The 16,090-nt window shown below is 38.9% G+C and overlaps 1 protein-coding gene across 3 annotated transcripts in view; it reads left to right on the top strand.

Moving 5' to 3' along the window:
• Positions 1-264: 264 nt before the first annotated feature.
• CDK15 (cyclin-dependent kinase 15) overlaps positions 265-16,090 on the top strand; it is a 94,697-nt gene continuing 78,871 nt past the window's right edge. For all 3 annotated transcript variants that reach the window (XM_011974485.1, XM_011974483.1, XM_011974486.1), the window contains exons 1-4: positions 265-473; positions 1,182-1,331; positions 1,545-1,639; positions 6,940-7,019. In XM_011974485.1, the coding sequence (XP_011829875.1) occupies positions 351-473; positions 1,182-1,331; positions 1,545-1,639; positions 6,940-7,019 (448 nt within the window). In that variant the 5' untranslated portion in view covers positions 265-350. The remainder of the gene's footprint in view (positions 474-1,181; positions 1,332-1,544; positions 1,640-6,939; positions 7,020-16,090) is intronic.

The raw sequence follows: 16,090 nt of genomic DNA, 5'->3' as shown, positions 1-16,090 counted from the left end.
ATCATTACATTGATGAGCAATGTCAATCCCTAAAAACTATGTATACTAATAGCACTAACTTGTGGCCAGAACAAGAACCTTAACTGTGCCAAATTTTATTCTATTCAATAGCAGCTGCCTCGTTTTCAGTTGTGCACATCTGAATGCAAGCAATCCCTGTCTGATGTGGAGTTTCTTGCACTGATAAGGAAAAACTGCTGAAGTTGTGAGGCTGCTCCAGGCAGAGTCATCATGTGAGTCATATGAAAGCTCCACACTGCTGACCTCTGGCAAAAAGGGAGAGAACAAGGATAGGAGAGGCAGTGGGGGAAAGGTTCAAGTGCGGGTTTTCTCCTTGAACCTAGAAGATTATGGGTCAAGAGCTGTGTGCAAAGACTGTACAGCCTGGATGCAGCTGCTATCGTTGTTCAGAGGGAGGCGAGGCACACAGCTGTCGGAGGAGTCAGCCTGAGACCATGGAGGCTGCGTTCAAGGTATTTGTATCCCAGGAGGAGAGCATCTTTCTCTATTGATAAACCAAGGAGTTCAGACACTCCCTTTTTGTAGCAGGGTCTGATTCTTCTGCGGTAGGTCTAAACCAATAAAATGAAAATTCTATTAAAGTCACAGAAAATTTATGGCTGTAGTTATCAAATTTGGAGAATTTCTTGTAAACCAAAAGGGAAAAATAATCCTTGGCTTTGGGTTGCACGAAACTCACTTGGCTTGAAGTAGTTCTCTCGAAATCTCTAAGGTCCTAAATTACAGAGCTGAGATTTTAAAGGCAAGCTGCAGTATTAGTTGATATGCTATGGATTCGAAACTTTAGTAATTAGTTCATGATTATTAGCAATGCAGTAGTAGATTATTCCCCCACAGCAATAAATTAAGTGGACAGGAAAAAAAAAAAAAAAAAGCCAGAGTTAAACAGAAAAAAGTTGGAAAACATCCATCAAAGAGATTTAGGTTAACCTAAATGTTAAAGACATATTTTTAGGTGAAGAAAGAATGTAGTATTTCAGGAGTTGATACCATTATGGTCTTTTTCAGGGATCTTTCAAGAAAAGTGCCTTTTGGGGGTACAGGAAGCTTAGAAAACATGTGAAGAGTGAAAATGAGGCAAATAAAGAAAAAATTGTTTTACCAGGCACTGAATCTTTACTTTGCATAAATTTTATTCCTGCTCTTTCTTTTTTCTCTAGCTAACAGACCTAAAAGAAGCATCATGTTCCATGACTTCATTTCACCCCAGGGGACGTCAGGATGTCCGTGCCCAGAAGTTCAAGAGTAAAAGGCCACGGAGTAACAGTGATTCTTTTCAGGAAGAGGGTCTGAGGCAGAGTTTTCAGTGGGTGAGTGAGCAGCTGATGTTGATCAAGAAGAATTTAATGTGTGCTTGTCTAGGGAGGCCGGCCCTTATGTCCAGGGCAATTACTGAGCGAGCCTTCCCAAGTCTGCTCTGGAAACGCTGTCTAATTTCCCTGGAGAAAAAAGTCAACACTAAAAAAAAGTGCTCTTTCTCTCTTGCCTTTCACCCACTCCTTTTCCCCATTCCCCTAAAGCAGAGGAAGAGCCTCCCTTTTGGAGCAGCCTCATCTTACTTGAACTTGGAGAAGCTGGGTGAAGGCTCTTACGCTACAGTTTACAAGGGGATTAGCAGGTGAGTGACACATAGCTGGGATACACTTTAGAGATAAGGGTCCTGCCCCCTTAATTTCACATTATAAAGCCAGGTGAGACATCATAGAGGTTCATAGCACTCAGGACCTGGGCAAGACACCATGGCCGACAGGGAGACAGACATGATGACTTAAACAGCCTTGAAAGAAAAACAAACCTGCCCTGCCCTAATTAAAATCAGCCCACTTAAATGTTTATCAGCCTTTCCCTTCTTGCATTCAATTCAGAGAATTCAAAGAAAATAGACATTCTCTACTACTGACCCAAAGAACAATTACCACTCTTCAGGCCGGTGGGAGGCACAGTTGGTAAAGCGTCTCTAACAGGTTTTTTATATCCCTCCCTAAATCACAATGACAGAGGTTTGTAATGGCAACCTGGAGTTTGCTTCATTCCTCCACCTGGCCTTTATAGAAGAAATTGGAGTTGGTTTCTGCAAATTATGGTACATGCAAAAGATGATGAATCCTAGATTTTCTATACTTGCAAAATATACAAAATGTCTGGAGAATAAAAATACTGCTTATCCAAAAGCTAAGTACTAATTTTGGTAAACAACAAACTTTGTTAAATATATATAAAAGATCCATGAATTCCCTTGTCTTTTAGTCAAGGTGGGAAAGTTGGAAGGTCGTTTTTTCTTTATGTTACTCCAATAGATAAAAATAATGGCTCAATAGTGGTTAAATATTAATTTTAAAAATATAGCTGATCCAAGTGCAGTGGTATTTACTACTTGATCACAACCAGCTACAGATTTCTTTGTTCCTTCTCCACTCCCACTGCTTCATTTAACTGGCCAAAAACAAAAAAATGGAAAAAGAAAAATTTTATATAACTACTACGAGACTAAATATTCATTGTTTATCTTAGTATTTATGCTGTTATTATTAATTTTACTTGTTAAAACAAGATTGTAGGGGACATACAATTTTATTTTATTTTATTATTTATCTATTTATTTATTTTGAAATGGAACCTCACTCTGTCACTCAGGGAGTGCAGTGGCGCGATCTCAGATCACTGCAACCTCCACCTCCTGGGTTCAAGTGATTCTCCTGCCCCGGCCCTTTATACTTTCTTAATCTGTTTTAGTTATGGTGTATATTAACTTTTTTTAATGCTGAGAACATCTGCAATAAAAGACCACATTTGATTTTATTCTAAGGTTCCTCATATCAGTTTGGCCATGGTAACTGTTTCAAGATGGCTCAGATCTGGGGCACCCTGGAACATACTTGGATACATGGGTACCATGAACACTTCTGATCTTCCCTTCTGAGTTCTGACTTTGTTCCACACAAACAGACCTTTCTAGCCCAAAGTTTACACAGAATTCACTCATCTTTTCTCCTAGTTACTGTATGTTTTCTTTTTCATTTAACTCTTTCATCTATTGGGAATTTATATTGTATATTCACAATCATCCCAGCTCCATTTACTAGATTTTCTTTTCTCTGATGGTTTGAAATGCTGCCGTGATTACATATTAGATCTCATGACTACTTGAAATTGTTTCTGTTCTAATCTTTTAAAAAATCATGTTTCCTTAATCTATCTTTTCTTATATTTGTGCTGCCTTTTTTTTTTTTTTTGAGATGGAGTCTCACTTTGTTGCCCAGGCTGGAGTGCAGTGGTGCTGTCTTGGCTCACTGCAAGCTCCACTGCAAGCTCTGCCTCGCGGGTTCACGCCATTCTCCTGACTCAGCCTCCCTAGTAGCTGGGACTAGGGACTACAGGTGCCCACCACCACGCCCGGCTAATTTTTTGTAGTTTTTTAGTAGAGGCGGGGTTTTACCGTGTTAGCCAGGATGGTCTCGATCTCCTGACCTCGTGATCCGCCCACCTCAGCCTCCCAAAGTGCTGGGATTACAGGCATAAGTCACCGCACCCAGCCTTGATTTTAATTATTGTTGCTTTAGACTATTTTTAGAATATATCAAAACTCTAAATTAGAGAATTATTGACATCTTTGCTCTATTAGATTTTCTAATACAAATATCCTGTAAATATCTAATACAAAACAGTCCCTGGAATGGTCATTTACAAGACCCTATGCAATCCCTACCCTCCATTCCCCAGCACACACTCAGCTCCTCTCTGTCCTCATCTCTCCTTCGCCTCTCCTGCTCCAATGCCGGGACTGCTCCTGCCTCAGTCAAGGACTTTTAACTTGCTGCTCCCTCTGCCTGGAGCTGCCTTCCACTGTTCATGCACACAGCTGACTCCTCCCCTCCGTCAGATTCCCGGTTCAACTGTTACCTTATTTATAAAACTGTAGTCCCAGCTACTCAGGAGGCTGAGGCAGGAGAATCACTTGAACTTTGCAGGCGGAGGTTGCAGTGAGCTGAGATCGGCACCACTGCAAACGAACCTGGGCGAGAGTGACACTCTGTCTCAAAAAAAAAAAAAAAAAAAAAAGGTATAAAGCATTTTCTCTTATAAACATACTTGCCAAAAAACTTTTTGCAAGGCTTAGGGGAGAATTTCATGGAACCATGTTCTGAGGAAAATACATCATAAAACTTTTAAACAAAATTTAAAAGACATGATAAGGCAAACAAAAGAAACTGGGGAAAAGTTTGTGCAAAATAGTTCAATAAAAAGGTGGGCAAATCAGCAAATCACAAAAAAAACAGAAAAGATCCATAAACGTATGAAAAGTCAGTTTCACATATGGTTAAAGAAATGTAAATTGAAATGTGATAAACCTTTTTACCTTTCAAATAGGCCAAAAAAATGAAGATGAAAGCAAAAAGCAAACCCACATGATAGGGCTATCTCAGAGGGACACAGGAGCCAACTGAAAGAGCTTCCAAAGGACAAAGCTGCAAAAATTTGAGCAACCAAAAAAAGTGGTGTTAAATTATAACCCAAAGTATAAAATAAATATCTATGAGTTCATACTGATATAAATAAATTATTCAATACATTAACAAATGGGAGAGAAGAAACAAATCTTTCATGCCAAATAAATACAAATAATTTATGTAGATAATATACCTTCAAAGAGGTACAGCAAAACTCTCCACTCCTTAAGTGTGGGTCATTCATAGTGGCATTTCTCTAAAAGTACAGTATGAAAAAGGGAGAGAAAGAGTAACTTTATAGTAGAGAAACCTGACCAACACTGTCTCAGACAGGTGATTAAGGTCAACATCAAAAGTCATAAATCATGATGATGGTATGCACTCTTTTTTTTTTCAGATGGAGTCTTGCTCTGTTGCCTAGACTGGAGTGCAGTGGCGTGATCTCAGCTCACTGCAACCTCCACCTCCCAGGTTCAAGTGATTCTCCTCTCTCAGCCTCCTGAGTAGCTGGGATTACAGGCGCATGCCACCACACCCGGCTAGTTTTTTGTATTTTAGTAGAGACGGGGTTTTACCATGTTGCCCAGGCTGGTCTTAAACTCCTGAGCTCAGGCGATCCACCCACCTCAGCCCCCCAAAGTGTTAGGATTACAGGCGTGAGCCACCACGCCTGGCTGATGGTATGCACTCTTAATATGATGTGATAAAAATGGTACTTTACCTCCCCCAAACCCATAACCCAGTCTAATCATAAGAGAAATATCAGAAAAGTTCCAAGAGATGGGTATCCTACCCAATACTTAACTAGTACTCCTCAAAACTCTCAAGGTTATCAGAAACAAAGAAAGTCTGGGAAACTGTCACAGTCAAGAGGAGCCTAAGGAGACAGGACAGCTAAATGTAATCCTGAATGAGATCCTGGACCAAAAACAAAAAAGACATTAGGTAAAAACTAAAGAAATCCTAATAAACTATGGACTTTAGTTAGTAATAATGTGCCAATATTTGTTCATTAATTATAACAAACATATCATATTAATGTAAGATATTAACAATAGAGGAAACTAGATGGGAGATATGTGGGAACTTTCTGTACTGCATTCTCAATTTTTCTATAAATCTAAGACTGTTCTAAAAAGTGAAGTCCAAAAGCCCCCAAAACAAAACCTGCCCCATGTTGGTGAGGGAGCGGGAGAATGGCCATTCTCATGACCAGTTAGTGTACCATTACTCCATGGGACAGTTTGGGAACATGAGTGCAAATCAATAAAAACACGTGCATTGCGTACCCTTTGAATCAGCAATTCTGCCACCACTTTAAGGAAATAACTGGGGTTTTCTGAAAAGATTTGTCAACAAGTATGATCATCACAGTATTTTTGTAATAGCCCAAAGCTAGAAACAACGAAAAGGCTTTTGAAATTGGCTAAATACAGTATAGTATATTTATATGATTAAATGTTAAATCATTATTAAATATTGGATCATACAAGAATGAACTATAAGAGAAAAGTTACATGGAGGAAAAAAGGTTACTAACAATATGATTTTAATCCCACTGTATTAAAAACAATGGATTTATACCTGCATTAAAATCTTCTCTATTCTAGGCACTTAGCTGATAAATGAATAAAATGACGAATGAAGGGACAGTAGGAGGAAATGAAGAGAGAGAGAGATAGTGGTGTGACCTGGGAAGATCAGGTAGCACCTAGAAGCCCACTGCAAGAATTTGGCTTTTATTCTGAGTAATGCATGGAGATATGGTGGTTTTTGAACAGAAAAGTGACTTGTCCTGATGGTCATTTTAAAAGCATGCCTCCAACTACTCTGCTGAGAATAAATAGTGGGAGTGCAAGTATCTCAGCAGGGAAACTGTCAGAAGACCACTACAAGGCTGGGCATGGTGACTCGTGCCTGTAATCCCAGCTCTTTGGGAGCCTGAGGTGGGCGGATCACCTGAGGTCAGGAGTTTGAGACCAGCCTGGCCAACATGGCGAAACCCCATCTCTGCTAAAAATACAAAAATTAGCCAGGCATGGTGGGGGTCCCCTGTAATCCCAGCTACTTGGGAGGCTGAGGCAGGAGAATTGCTTGAACCCGGGAGGTGGAGGTTGCTGTGAGCCGAGATCGTGCCACTGCACTTCAGCCTGGGCAACAGAGCAAGACTCTGTCTCAAAAACAAACAAACAAACAAAAAACAAAACACTACAATAAGTCAGATGAAAAATAATAAGCTTCAAATTTTCTATAATGGACATATATGTATCACTTTAGTAAAGAGGGAAAATGCTTTGGAATATATATGTTATATATGTATTGATATATGCTAAACTTTTTATTTTGAGAAAATTATAGATTTATATGCTACAATATGTTTTGAAGTGAAACTGCTTTTGTTTGATCTTTGGTATAAATTGCTGCTTAGAACCACCTCATAAGTGTGTGCCCCTCAATCCCTCTTTTCTAGAATAAATGGACAAGTAGTGGCTTTAAAAGTCATCAGCATGAATGCAGAAGAAGGAGTCCCATTTACAGCTATCCGAGAAGGTAAGAACAGCAGAAATGGACCCAACAGATCTGTTTTGACTCCTTGATTTGGTAAAAAATTTATTGCATTGATCCATTCAGCATCTAGTTTTGATTCTTCTGGAATACTATAATTACATTTTTATTTTTCATACAAGTTTTTCAAGAGCATTTACACTGCTATTTTATTACTTAATTTTGAGGAAATTGAGATTTAAAACTATTATATCACTTGACCGAAACTATGAATTCACTGAGCAATTACTAATACTTTCCATGTGTTTGGCCTTATGCTAGGTGCTAAGGCTATACCTATATAACCTCAGAAAATTCCTATAAAAGAGAAAATATATAATCACACAAATTCTTACTGGGAAATTTGCCTGAACATAACATGTTGTTAGCTAGCACCTGGAGATTTTCCAGAAGGTATGCATTTTTAGTGTTCTGCCTGTATTTTGTCTGTGCCCTGGGCAGTATAGCAAATCGGTGAGGAACCTGGTGTCAAATGGACTTGGGTTTGAAGCATAGGTCCACCAATCACTAGTGGTATGATGTTGGGTAGATTACTTTAACTATTTATGACTCAGTTTATTGCAGAAAGAGGATAATAATAGTACCTATTTCATGGAGTTGTTATGAGGATTCAACAAGAATATGTATATAAAGCATTTATCACAGAGTCCATTTTTCAGAGTTCAACAAATGTTGACCATTATTATTCCATTCTTCTTTTCCTGGGTAATGTCTTATTTACCATCAAGATAACTAATACTTTATAATATAAAATATAAAGCCAACATAGTGAAATGAATCATTAAAAATATAATTTATCAACCTTTATTGCATGAGCCATTTGAAATAAGATGATGATAGGATTGCTGTGCATTTCAGCAAAATCCCAGAGAAACGGCACTTCCCTGGCCTTATTTTCTCCCACTTTTAACTACTTATTTTCTGTTCTTTACTAATCACATGCTATATGCAGATTATGCTGCTGGATGCTGTGAAGGATGAGAAGAGAAACCCATATCTTTGTTCTGTCATTTGTAGTCTTAACGGAGCACATGATTCAAGTCACAAGTGTATAAAAGACATAAACTAAGATTTTAGAGAACAAGTTAGTCTCAGTGTGACTGATGGAGTCAGTAGATTTTGAAATGAGCTTGTAAGGATGGGTTATGCAAACAGGCATGGAAAAAGCAATTTGGAAAATGAGTTTATAACTGAATTTGATATCCTTTTCAAAAGTCTTTCAGAGCCCCTGGGAAATACATCATTTTGAATTTAATTGGAGGGCCAAATGGGCTATTGGTTTAGCCAGAGATTCATCCTGGTAGGATCAGGTGCATTCTGGGAGAAGGCATGGTTTTAAATGTTTAATGTAATGGAAACTGCATTAACTAATGTACTTATTAATGGTCTCCATGAAAGGATGATCAGATTTGGAAAGAGATGTATGGGTAGGTTAAAGAGTATTTGTGAACGTAATAGAAATTCCCAGGTCACCTGCATAAGAGGAAGGTCTCCTTTGTGAGCTTGAGTTTGTCAATTGCTTAAGATTGGCTTTGCTTAGATATTGCCCACAGCCAAGTTTTTCAGGTTGACATTTAACTGTAACAGTGAAACCTTTTGCCAGGTTTGCTAACAGATGGTTCTCAGCATGGTTCAGAAAAGCTGGATCCGTTTTGTTCTGTATGCTAAATGTTTCTTTCATTGCATATTTACGGAGGAATTGCCTCTCCATCACAGGTGTTTACAATTACATTTAGTAGTCAACTGTGGACTTTCTTGGTTTGTTTTATGGACTTACCTTACCGAATGCTTTGCTTGTGTAATATTAAAAACCACAAGAGGATTTCTGACACATTGGAGGTTGTTAGGAATCCAATTTCCAACAATGAATGTTTCTTTTTACACCACTATAAAAGCTTGGAGCCCTTGTTAAAAGAGCCCTCTCCCCTCAAGAAGATATGAGGCTTCATTTGGAAACTTTGGCACTGTCCCATTTTTCCTGTAAGAACTTTAAGGATGTGAGACCAGGGAGACAGGAGGTTAAATGAGAAGGGCTGGAAGGCAAAATAAGAACAGCTGGAGTTCATTAGCTAAAATCCAGGGTCACTAGCTAAAAAGGCAACCGAAAGGCACGTGCAGGAAAACTGAACAAGTAATGCAGCCTTCTTTAAACAGCCTTGAAGCAGGAATTGCTTTTCCTGAACAATTTGGCTGCCCTGATGCTATAGCAGCCAAAGATTTATTAAGTATGATTTTACTACATATATGGTCTCTTTCTATACAGGTAGAATACATGTGGCAATTTACTAGTCTGGTCATTTGGAGTACTATTTTCATTTGACCTTAACATGTGATATTATGAAACTAGCAAAAGTATGAACAGCACTAAGGGAAATATATGTTTTTTTTTTTTTTTTTTTAGATGAAGTTTTGCTCTTGTTGCCCAGGCTGGAGTGCAGTGGCACGATCTCGGCTCACTGCAACCTCTGCCTTCGGGATTCAAGCAATTCTCCTGCCTCAGCCTCCCGAGTAGCTGGGATCACAGGCATGCACCACCGCACCTGGCTAATTTTGTATTTTTAGTAGAAACGGGGTTTCACCATGTTGGCCAGGCTGGTCTTGAACTCCTGACCTCAGGTGATCCACCTGTCTCAGCCTCCCAAGGGAAATATATCTTAATACATGTGTCAGGTGCTTTTCATACTTATTTCAATCCTCTTAATAACCCTTAGAGGTAGATATTATTAATATTATTCCACTATATGGCAGTGATTCAAACCAAATCTCTCTGATTCAAAAATTTGTATGCTTTCTATACACCCACTCTAGAAATATTCATTTAGCACCTACTATGACCAGGCAGTCTGCTGAACTGCTAGATACGCAGCAATACACAAAATAGATGTGTTCCCTACCACTCTCATTCCTTTGCTAATTAAGAAAAGCAGAGGCCTTCATAGTACCTTAGAAATCTCTCATAATTGACTCTAGAATTGTATTTTAAGTGTTTATTTTTACAACTAGGAGAAAATACTTTCATTTGAATAGGTTAATGTGTTATGTTTTTACATAGTATAACATTTCTTAGTTTTATGAACTTTATAGCAATATCTTAATAATGTGCATTGTTTTAAATATTTTTGTTCAAGTGGTCAACTTTTGGTTTAAACTGAGGACTTTCAGCCTGCTAATAGCATTTTTCTTAGGAAGGAGTCGTATAACTAATCTTTTTTGAGGACCAGGCACATGACATAATCTCCCTTTCCCCCTACATAATATATTTTTTAAAAACCTTTATACTAACCCTAGGAAGTAAAATGTGCTATTTTTGTTTTAGAGAAAAGAAATTCCAGCCTCAGAGAGGTTAGGTAACTTGTCTGAGGTCACAGAGATAGTACTCAGAGTTGTTAGAATCCGTATCTATTCTATTTAAAATCCTTTCTACTTTATTATGATGAATTTGGAAATGCTTAACTAAAGTATTTGTTTAGCAACAGTAAATATAAAAATAGAAATCTGTTTTTCATGATACATTTTGTGTAAACATTAAGGAAAATGCAGAAGAAGTATTTTTTTAATCTTTAATTTTAGATTCAAGGGGTACCTGTCCAGGTTTATTGCATGAGTATATTGCATGATGCTGAGGTATCCTGTCACCCAAATAGTGAATATAGTACCTGATAGGTCATTTTTCAACCTGTGTCCCCCTCCCTTCCTCTCCCCTTTTGGAGTCCCTGGTGCAGTGTCTATTATTCTCATCTTATGTCTGGGTGTACCCAATACCCCCACTTATTAGCTTCCACTTGTAAGTGAGAACATGTGGAATTTGGTTTTCTGTTCCTGCGTTAATTCACTTAGGATAATGGCCTCCATCTGCATCCATGTTGCTGCTAAGGACACGATTTTGTTCTTTTTGTGTGTGTGTGACTGCATAGTATTTTATGATGCCAGTGTACCGATTTTCTTTATCCAATCCACCATTGCTGGGCACCTAGGTTGAGTCCATGTCTTTGCTATTATGAAGACTGCTGTGACGAACATACAAGTCTAGGTGTCTTTTTGACAGAACAATTTATTTTCTTTTGGGTATATACCCAGGAATGGAATTGCTGGGTCAAATGGTAATTCTGTTTTTGGTTTTTTTTGAGGCAGGAGGTGGGACTCGACTCCAGAGGTGGGGCTTGAACACTGAACCAAATTTAGGACTAGCCGAAACAGGGCCTGGGTGGAGACAGCTTTCCAGAAGACACACCCACCAGTGTGCCATGTCAGTTTACCATTGCCATTGCAACACCTGAAAGTTACCACCCTTTCCCATGGCAACAACCTGACAACCTGGAATTACCACTCTTTTCCTAAAACTTTCTGCATAAACTGCCCCTCAATTTGCATATAATTAAAATTGGGTATAAATGTAACTGTAGAGCTACCTCTGAGCTGCTACTCTGGGCACACTGCCTATACAGTAGCCTTGCTCTGCAAGGAGCAGTACACCCACTGCTGCTGAACACTGCTGCTTCAATAAAAGCTGCTGTCTAACACTGCAGGCTCACCCTTGAATTCTTTCCTGGGTGAAGCTAAGAACCCTTCCAGGCTAAGCCCCAGTTTTGGGGCTCGCCTGCCCTGCCTTACTCTGAGAAATTTCTAAACTGTTTTCCACAGTAGCTGAACTAATTAACATTCCCACCCACAGTGTGTAAGCATTCCCTTTTCTTCTCAAGTTTACCAACATCCATTAATTTTTTACTTTTAAATAATAGCCTTTTTGACTGGTGTGAGATAGTATCTCATTGAGGTTTTGATTTGCATTTCTCTGATGATTCGTAATGTTGAGCAATTTTTTCATATGTTTGTTGGCCACTTGTGTGTCCAGAAGAAATATTTTAAATAAAATAACATATCATGTTGTATATTCATCAATTCTGATTCTATCATTGATTCTACAGTGCCGGTAACTGCAGTGTTTAAATTAGAAACAGCTCAGCTAAGAATCTTTTAAGATCATTCTCTAGTAGAAAAACATTACAAAGTAATGATTCCCAAACCATATATGAGAAAACTGAGCCAAAAATAGGCTAAGGGTCCTCTCTAAGGTCATCCAATGAGGCAGGGGAGGAGGCTGATTAGAACCTCTGAACTGCCAATGACCACAAATAGTCTAGGGTATGCCTGGTTGACAGAAAGTCTACCATTGAACACAATCAAATCACATCACAAATATAGCAAATCCACTGTGCATAGTTACATCTTTATAAAACAAAACAATGCCAGGATAATGGTATGTGATCAGCATTACAATTCCAAAGATACCAAGACAACTACTTATCTGACACTTGTCTTACTATTTCTCTAACATTTATCTAAAATTATTTCAATTATTTCTTTTCTTGGAATGCATAACTTGACTCATTGATTTGTGATTCTCAGTTCAGAGGAAATGTAACAACAGGGACTAGAAACACTTTTTAATTCAATGTCCAGTGAAGGTTGGGGAGGACTCCATCCTTGACTCATTATATGATTCCTCATAAACTCATTACAATTGGCCTGGCTTTCATTAATTCATGAGCATTTACTGAGCACCACATGCCAGGCCTGTGCTGGTGCAAAGACAAGGGCAAGTTCAATCCATGCCCTCAATGAGTTTACAGCCTAAAGACGACTTTGACTACCAGGCCTTCATTATATAGAGCCACATCCTAGGACTTTGGAGAATCAGCTTTCTTCTGGAGACTTAAAGATATCTCTATTTACTTTTGTGTGATTTATTTGAAGAAAAACAAAACTAAGTATACATAGGATACATGAATAATAAAAAACACTATTTTATGAGACTCAGAATGCTAATTTTAGGATCTTTGCCCTTCTCAGTTGATTTTTGTGTCCCTCAACTGTTTAGTCTGCAGGACAGATATCACATCCTGCTGTGCAGTTTATAAAATGTCCTTAAAATTAGAAGAAAGAAAGACCTTTTCTTCCTGGGTTTAAGACCCACACATCTGAGGCTGTAGGCATTTCAGATCCCTCTGGTGGATGGACCAAAATGATAAACAATACTGTGAGATAAATGCTTTAAACATCATCTGCTCTTTCATCTGAATTCCCTATTCATTATTCAGCAAAATTCAGTTTTCATATAACGATTTCAGTAGTTCTAGGGCACTAGAAAAGCAGTAATAGGCATGGCCATAAAGCATACAATATTTATAATCTAATGAGGGAGACAACTAAAAGAAAGGGGGAATAAAAGCATCTTCAACAGAAACACCCTTTGCCAACCAACTAGAGGTATAGAAAGGATATTAGGTAATTAGTGACCACTAATTTAAAGATAAATATTTATTGAGTGCCAGACATTGTTTTAGGCACTGGGTATATAGCAATAAAAAAACAAAAGTGCCCGCTCTTTTTTTATAATGGAGTTTATATTCTCAATTGTGGAGACAGACAATAAGCAAATATTTATATATAATATGTCAGATGGTGGTGACAGGCACTATGGAAAAGAATAAAGCAGGGCCCAGAGAGAGAGAGGGTAGGATGGGGTAGAGGTGGGATGGTGTGGAGGGCTGCTGAGATGGGATGGAGTAGATGGCTGCTTTTTCATGTAGAATGGTCAAGGAAGTCTGTACCTGTGTGTATCATTTGAGCGGAGGCTCTGAAGAAAGTGAGGAAGGATGAAGGCAGAGAGGTGAGAAGAGAGGGTTACAGGAAAAGACAATGAGAAGTGTAAGACCACGGGGTGGAAATGTGTTTGCAAGTGTGTCTAAGGAACAGCTAGGAGGCCAATGAGGCTAAAGCCAAGTGAGCAAAGATGGGAGTGTGAGGAGATGACAGGTCACGATGCGCACAGCCAACACGGTGGGCAGGAAATCACAAGTCCTTTCAATTTACTCTGCATGAGTTGAGAGGCCACTGGAGGGTTTGGAACCAGGAGGCACATGCCCTAACTCATTTGAGAAGGATAGCAGTGTCTGGCTGTCCTGTGAATAAGTGGCCGTAGGAAGGAAGCGGGGAAGCAGGCAGTTGGGAGGCATTTGCAATAATTCAACCAACATATGATAGTGGCTTGGTCCAGGGTGCTGGCAGAAGGTATGGCAAGAAGGGAGGGGTTCTGGACAATCTGGAAGGTAATGCCAATAGATCTGTATGTGATAAAAAGTTGGATGAATGTTTAAAAAGATTTCTGCAAAGAAACTGTGGGTTGTGGGTAAAACTAGTAATTCCAATGTAAGTGAACAACAGAGAAATACAAAACAGACACATTTCCTACTTCTACAAAAACTAGAATTATCAAGAAAACGACATGAAGTTTATATCCAGTATTGTTAGCAGGAAGCCTCATCCCAAGTAGGTATTGTTCCTTGACCATTTTAGCAAATGAGAGCATGAGGCCATCATAATGAATAAAACATGCCATCATGATTTATAAAGAAGCATCTGGAGTTTTAGTAATATAGTTAGGTGAGACTAAAATTATATTAAACATAAAATTAAAATATCTTAACAATATTCTTAGCAATTTCAGTTTTACCATATCCTTTTGAAATCTAATTTTGCTATATGCTTCGCAACATAGGGGTGGGGGAAAGAGAGAAATGTATGAGATAATTTATAAATAAAAATACACATAAAGTATAAGCATTCTCAACTGATGGTCAGAAAATATGGAAGGTGTTTAAGACTCTAGCAGAAACATACCATAAACAAGATTTTAAGACTGAGAGTAGAGGTTTAGTGGGGTTCAAGGTGAAAGGCAGGGGCAAGAAGCTGGCAAGAAGAGGGAAGGGATACCAATTCTAATTTGCCTCTGTAATGCTTTACATTTACCAAGGTTCCACAAATGGTATCTGATTCCATCCTCATAGCAACCCTATGAAGTAAGTCAGAAAAGACGATGTCTCTTTTCCTAAGGAATGAATTGAGACTTGGGTTGAGATACTCTCCAGAGCTTACTCAGATAGGAAGTGACAGGGCCAGGATTCATATTAGGGCTTCTGGCTCCACAGACAGTTCTCCTTAAGACACTCAATAAATATGTTTGACAAATTAAGTGCTTACTCTTGGCTGAGTGTGGTACTAGGTGGTGTGGCAGCATCTCAAAAAGGGGGAAAGTCACTCCCTCAATTCCCATGTGGCCTTTAGTCTGAGACTAGGGAGATTAAACAGATGCCTGAGAAGTTGTTTATTACATTTACAAAGCAACACATTTGTAAAAGTGAAATAATAAATTTGGCCCATAAGGACTCTGGGGGCAAAAAGTAAAAATTAGAGCATTAGTCATTACAGCAAATAGGGTTAACAGGTGTGATGGAGTGCCTTTGGTGTAAGTCAGCTTAAACTGACAAGTAAAAAGAGCAATTCACTGGCTCACAGATCTGATAACTACAGGCTGGTAGGGCATAAGAAATACCACCAGGAAGCCATGTCTCTCATTACCCAACACTGGTTTGCCGTGCCTTCATTTTATTCCCAGGCATGCTGTCACCAGGTGTTGGTAATCTGACCCCAGCAACTCCTAGCTAAATCCTACAAGTTTAGCTCTCACAATAGAAAAGAAAGCACTTCTTTTCTAATGGCACCAGCAAAACAGGGCTCTGCCAAACTTGGGTTTTGTGCCTGTCTCAGAACCAATCACTAGGCATAGGGGAGTGCCGTGCTCTGATTGGTCAGCTCTGGGTCACATGCCCACTCTTGGGTAGAGGCAGGGTCAGCCCTGCCAGATGAGCATGGTCTGAGGAAGAAGACGGTTGTTTCCCCAGGGGAAAATACAAGTGCCCCTACTAGAAGGGAGAATGGCTGCCAGGAGGGCAAAATGACAGATTCACTAAAATAGGTTGATGACTGAAGAAAATAATTTTGTTCCTAAATTTAAGGGAGTATTTCAGTTGTTTGTTTCTAATCTTATGGAATTCTACACTGGGAGGGAGTTGGTGCAGGAGAGTCATGATATGCAGGCATAGGCTACAGAATGCTGCTTTGAGTTTTTAATCCTTTACTTTTCCTTTCCTTTAAGCTTTGACACGATTTATTCATGCAGGGATGCCCTGAAGTGAGCCTCATCATCTTTTTTTTTG

The sequence above is a fragment of the Mandrillus leucophaeus genome, unplaced genomic scaffold (assembly GCF_000951045.1).
Source record: "Mandrillus leucophaeus isolate KB7577 unplaced genomic scaffold, Mleu.le_1.0 Scaffold146, whole genome shotgun sequence".
In the NCBI taxonomy this organism is placed as follows: Eukaryota; Metazoa; Chordata; class Mammalia; order Primates; family Cercopithecidae; genus Mandrillus; species Mandrillus leucophaeus.
This window is presented reverse-complemented; position numbering and strand designations above follow the sequence as displayed.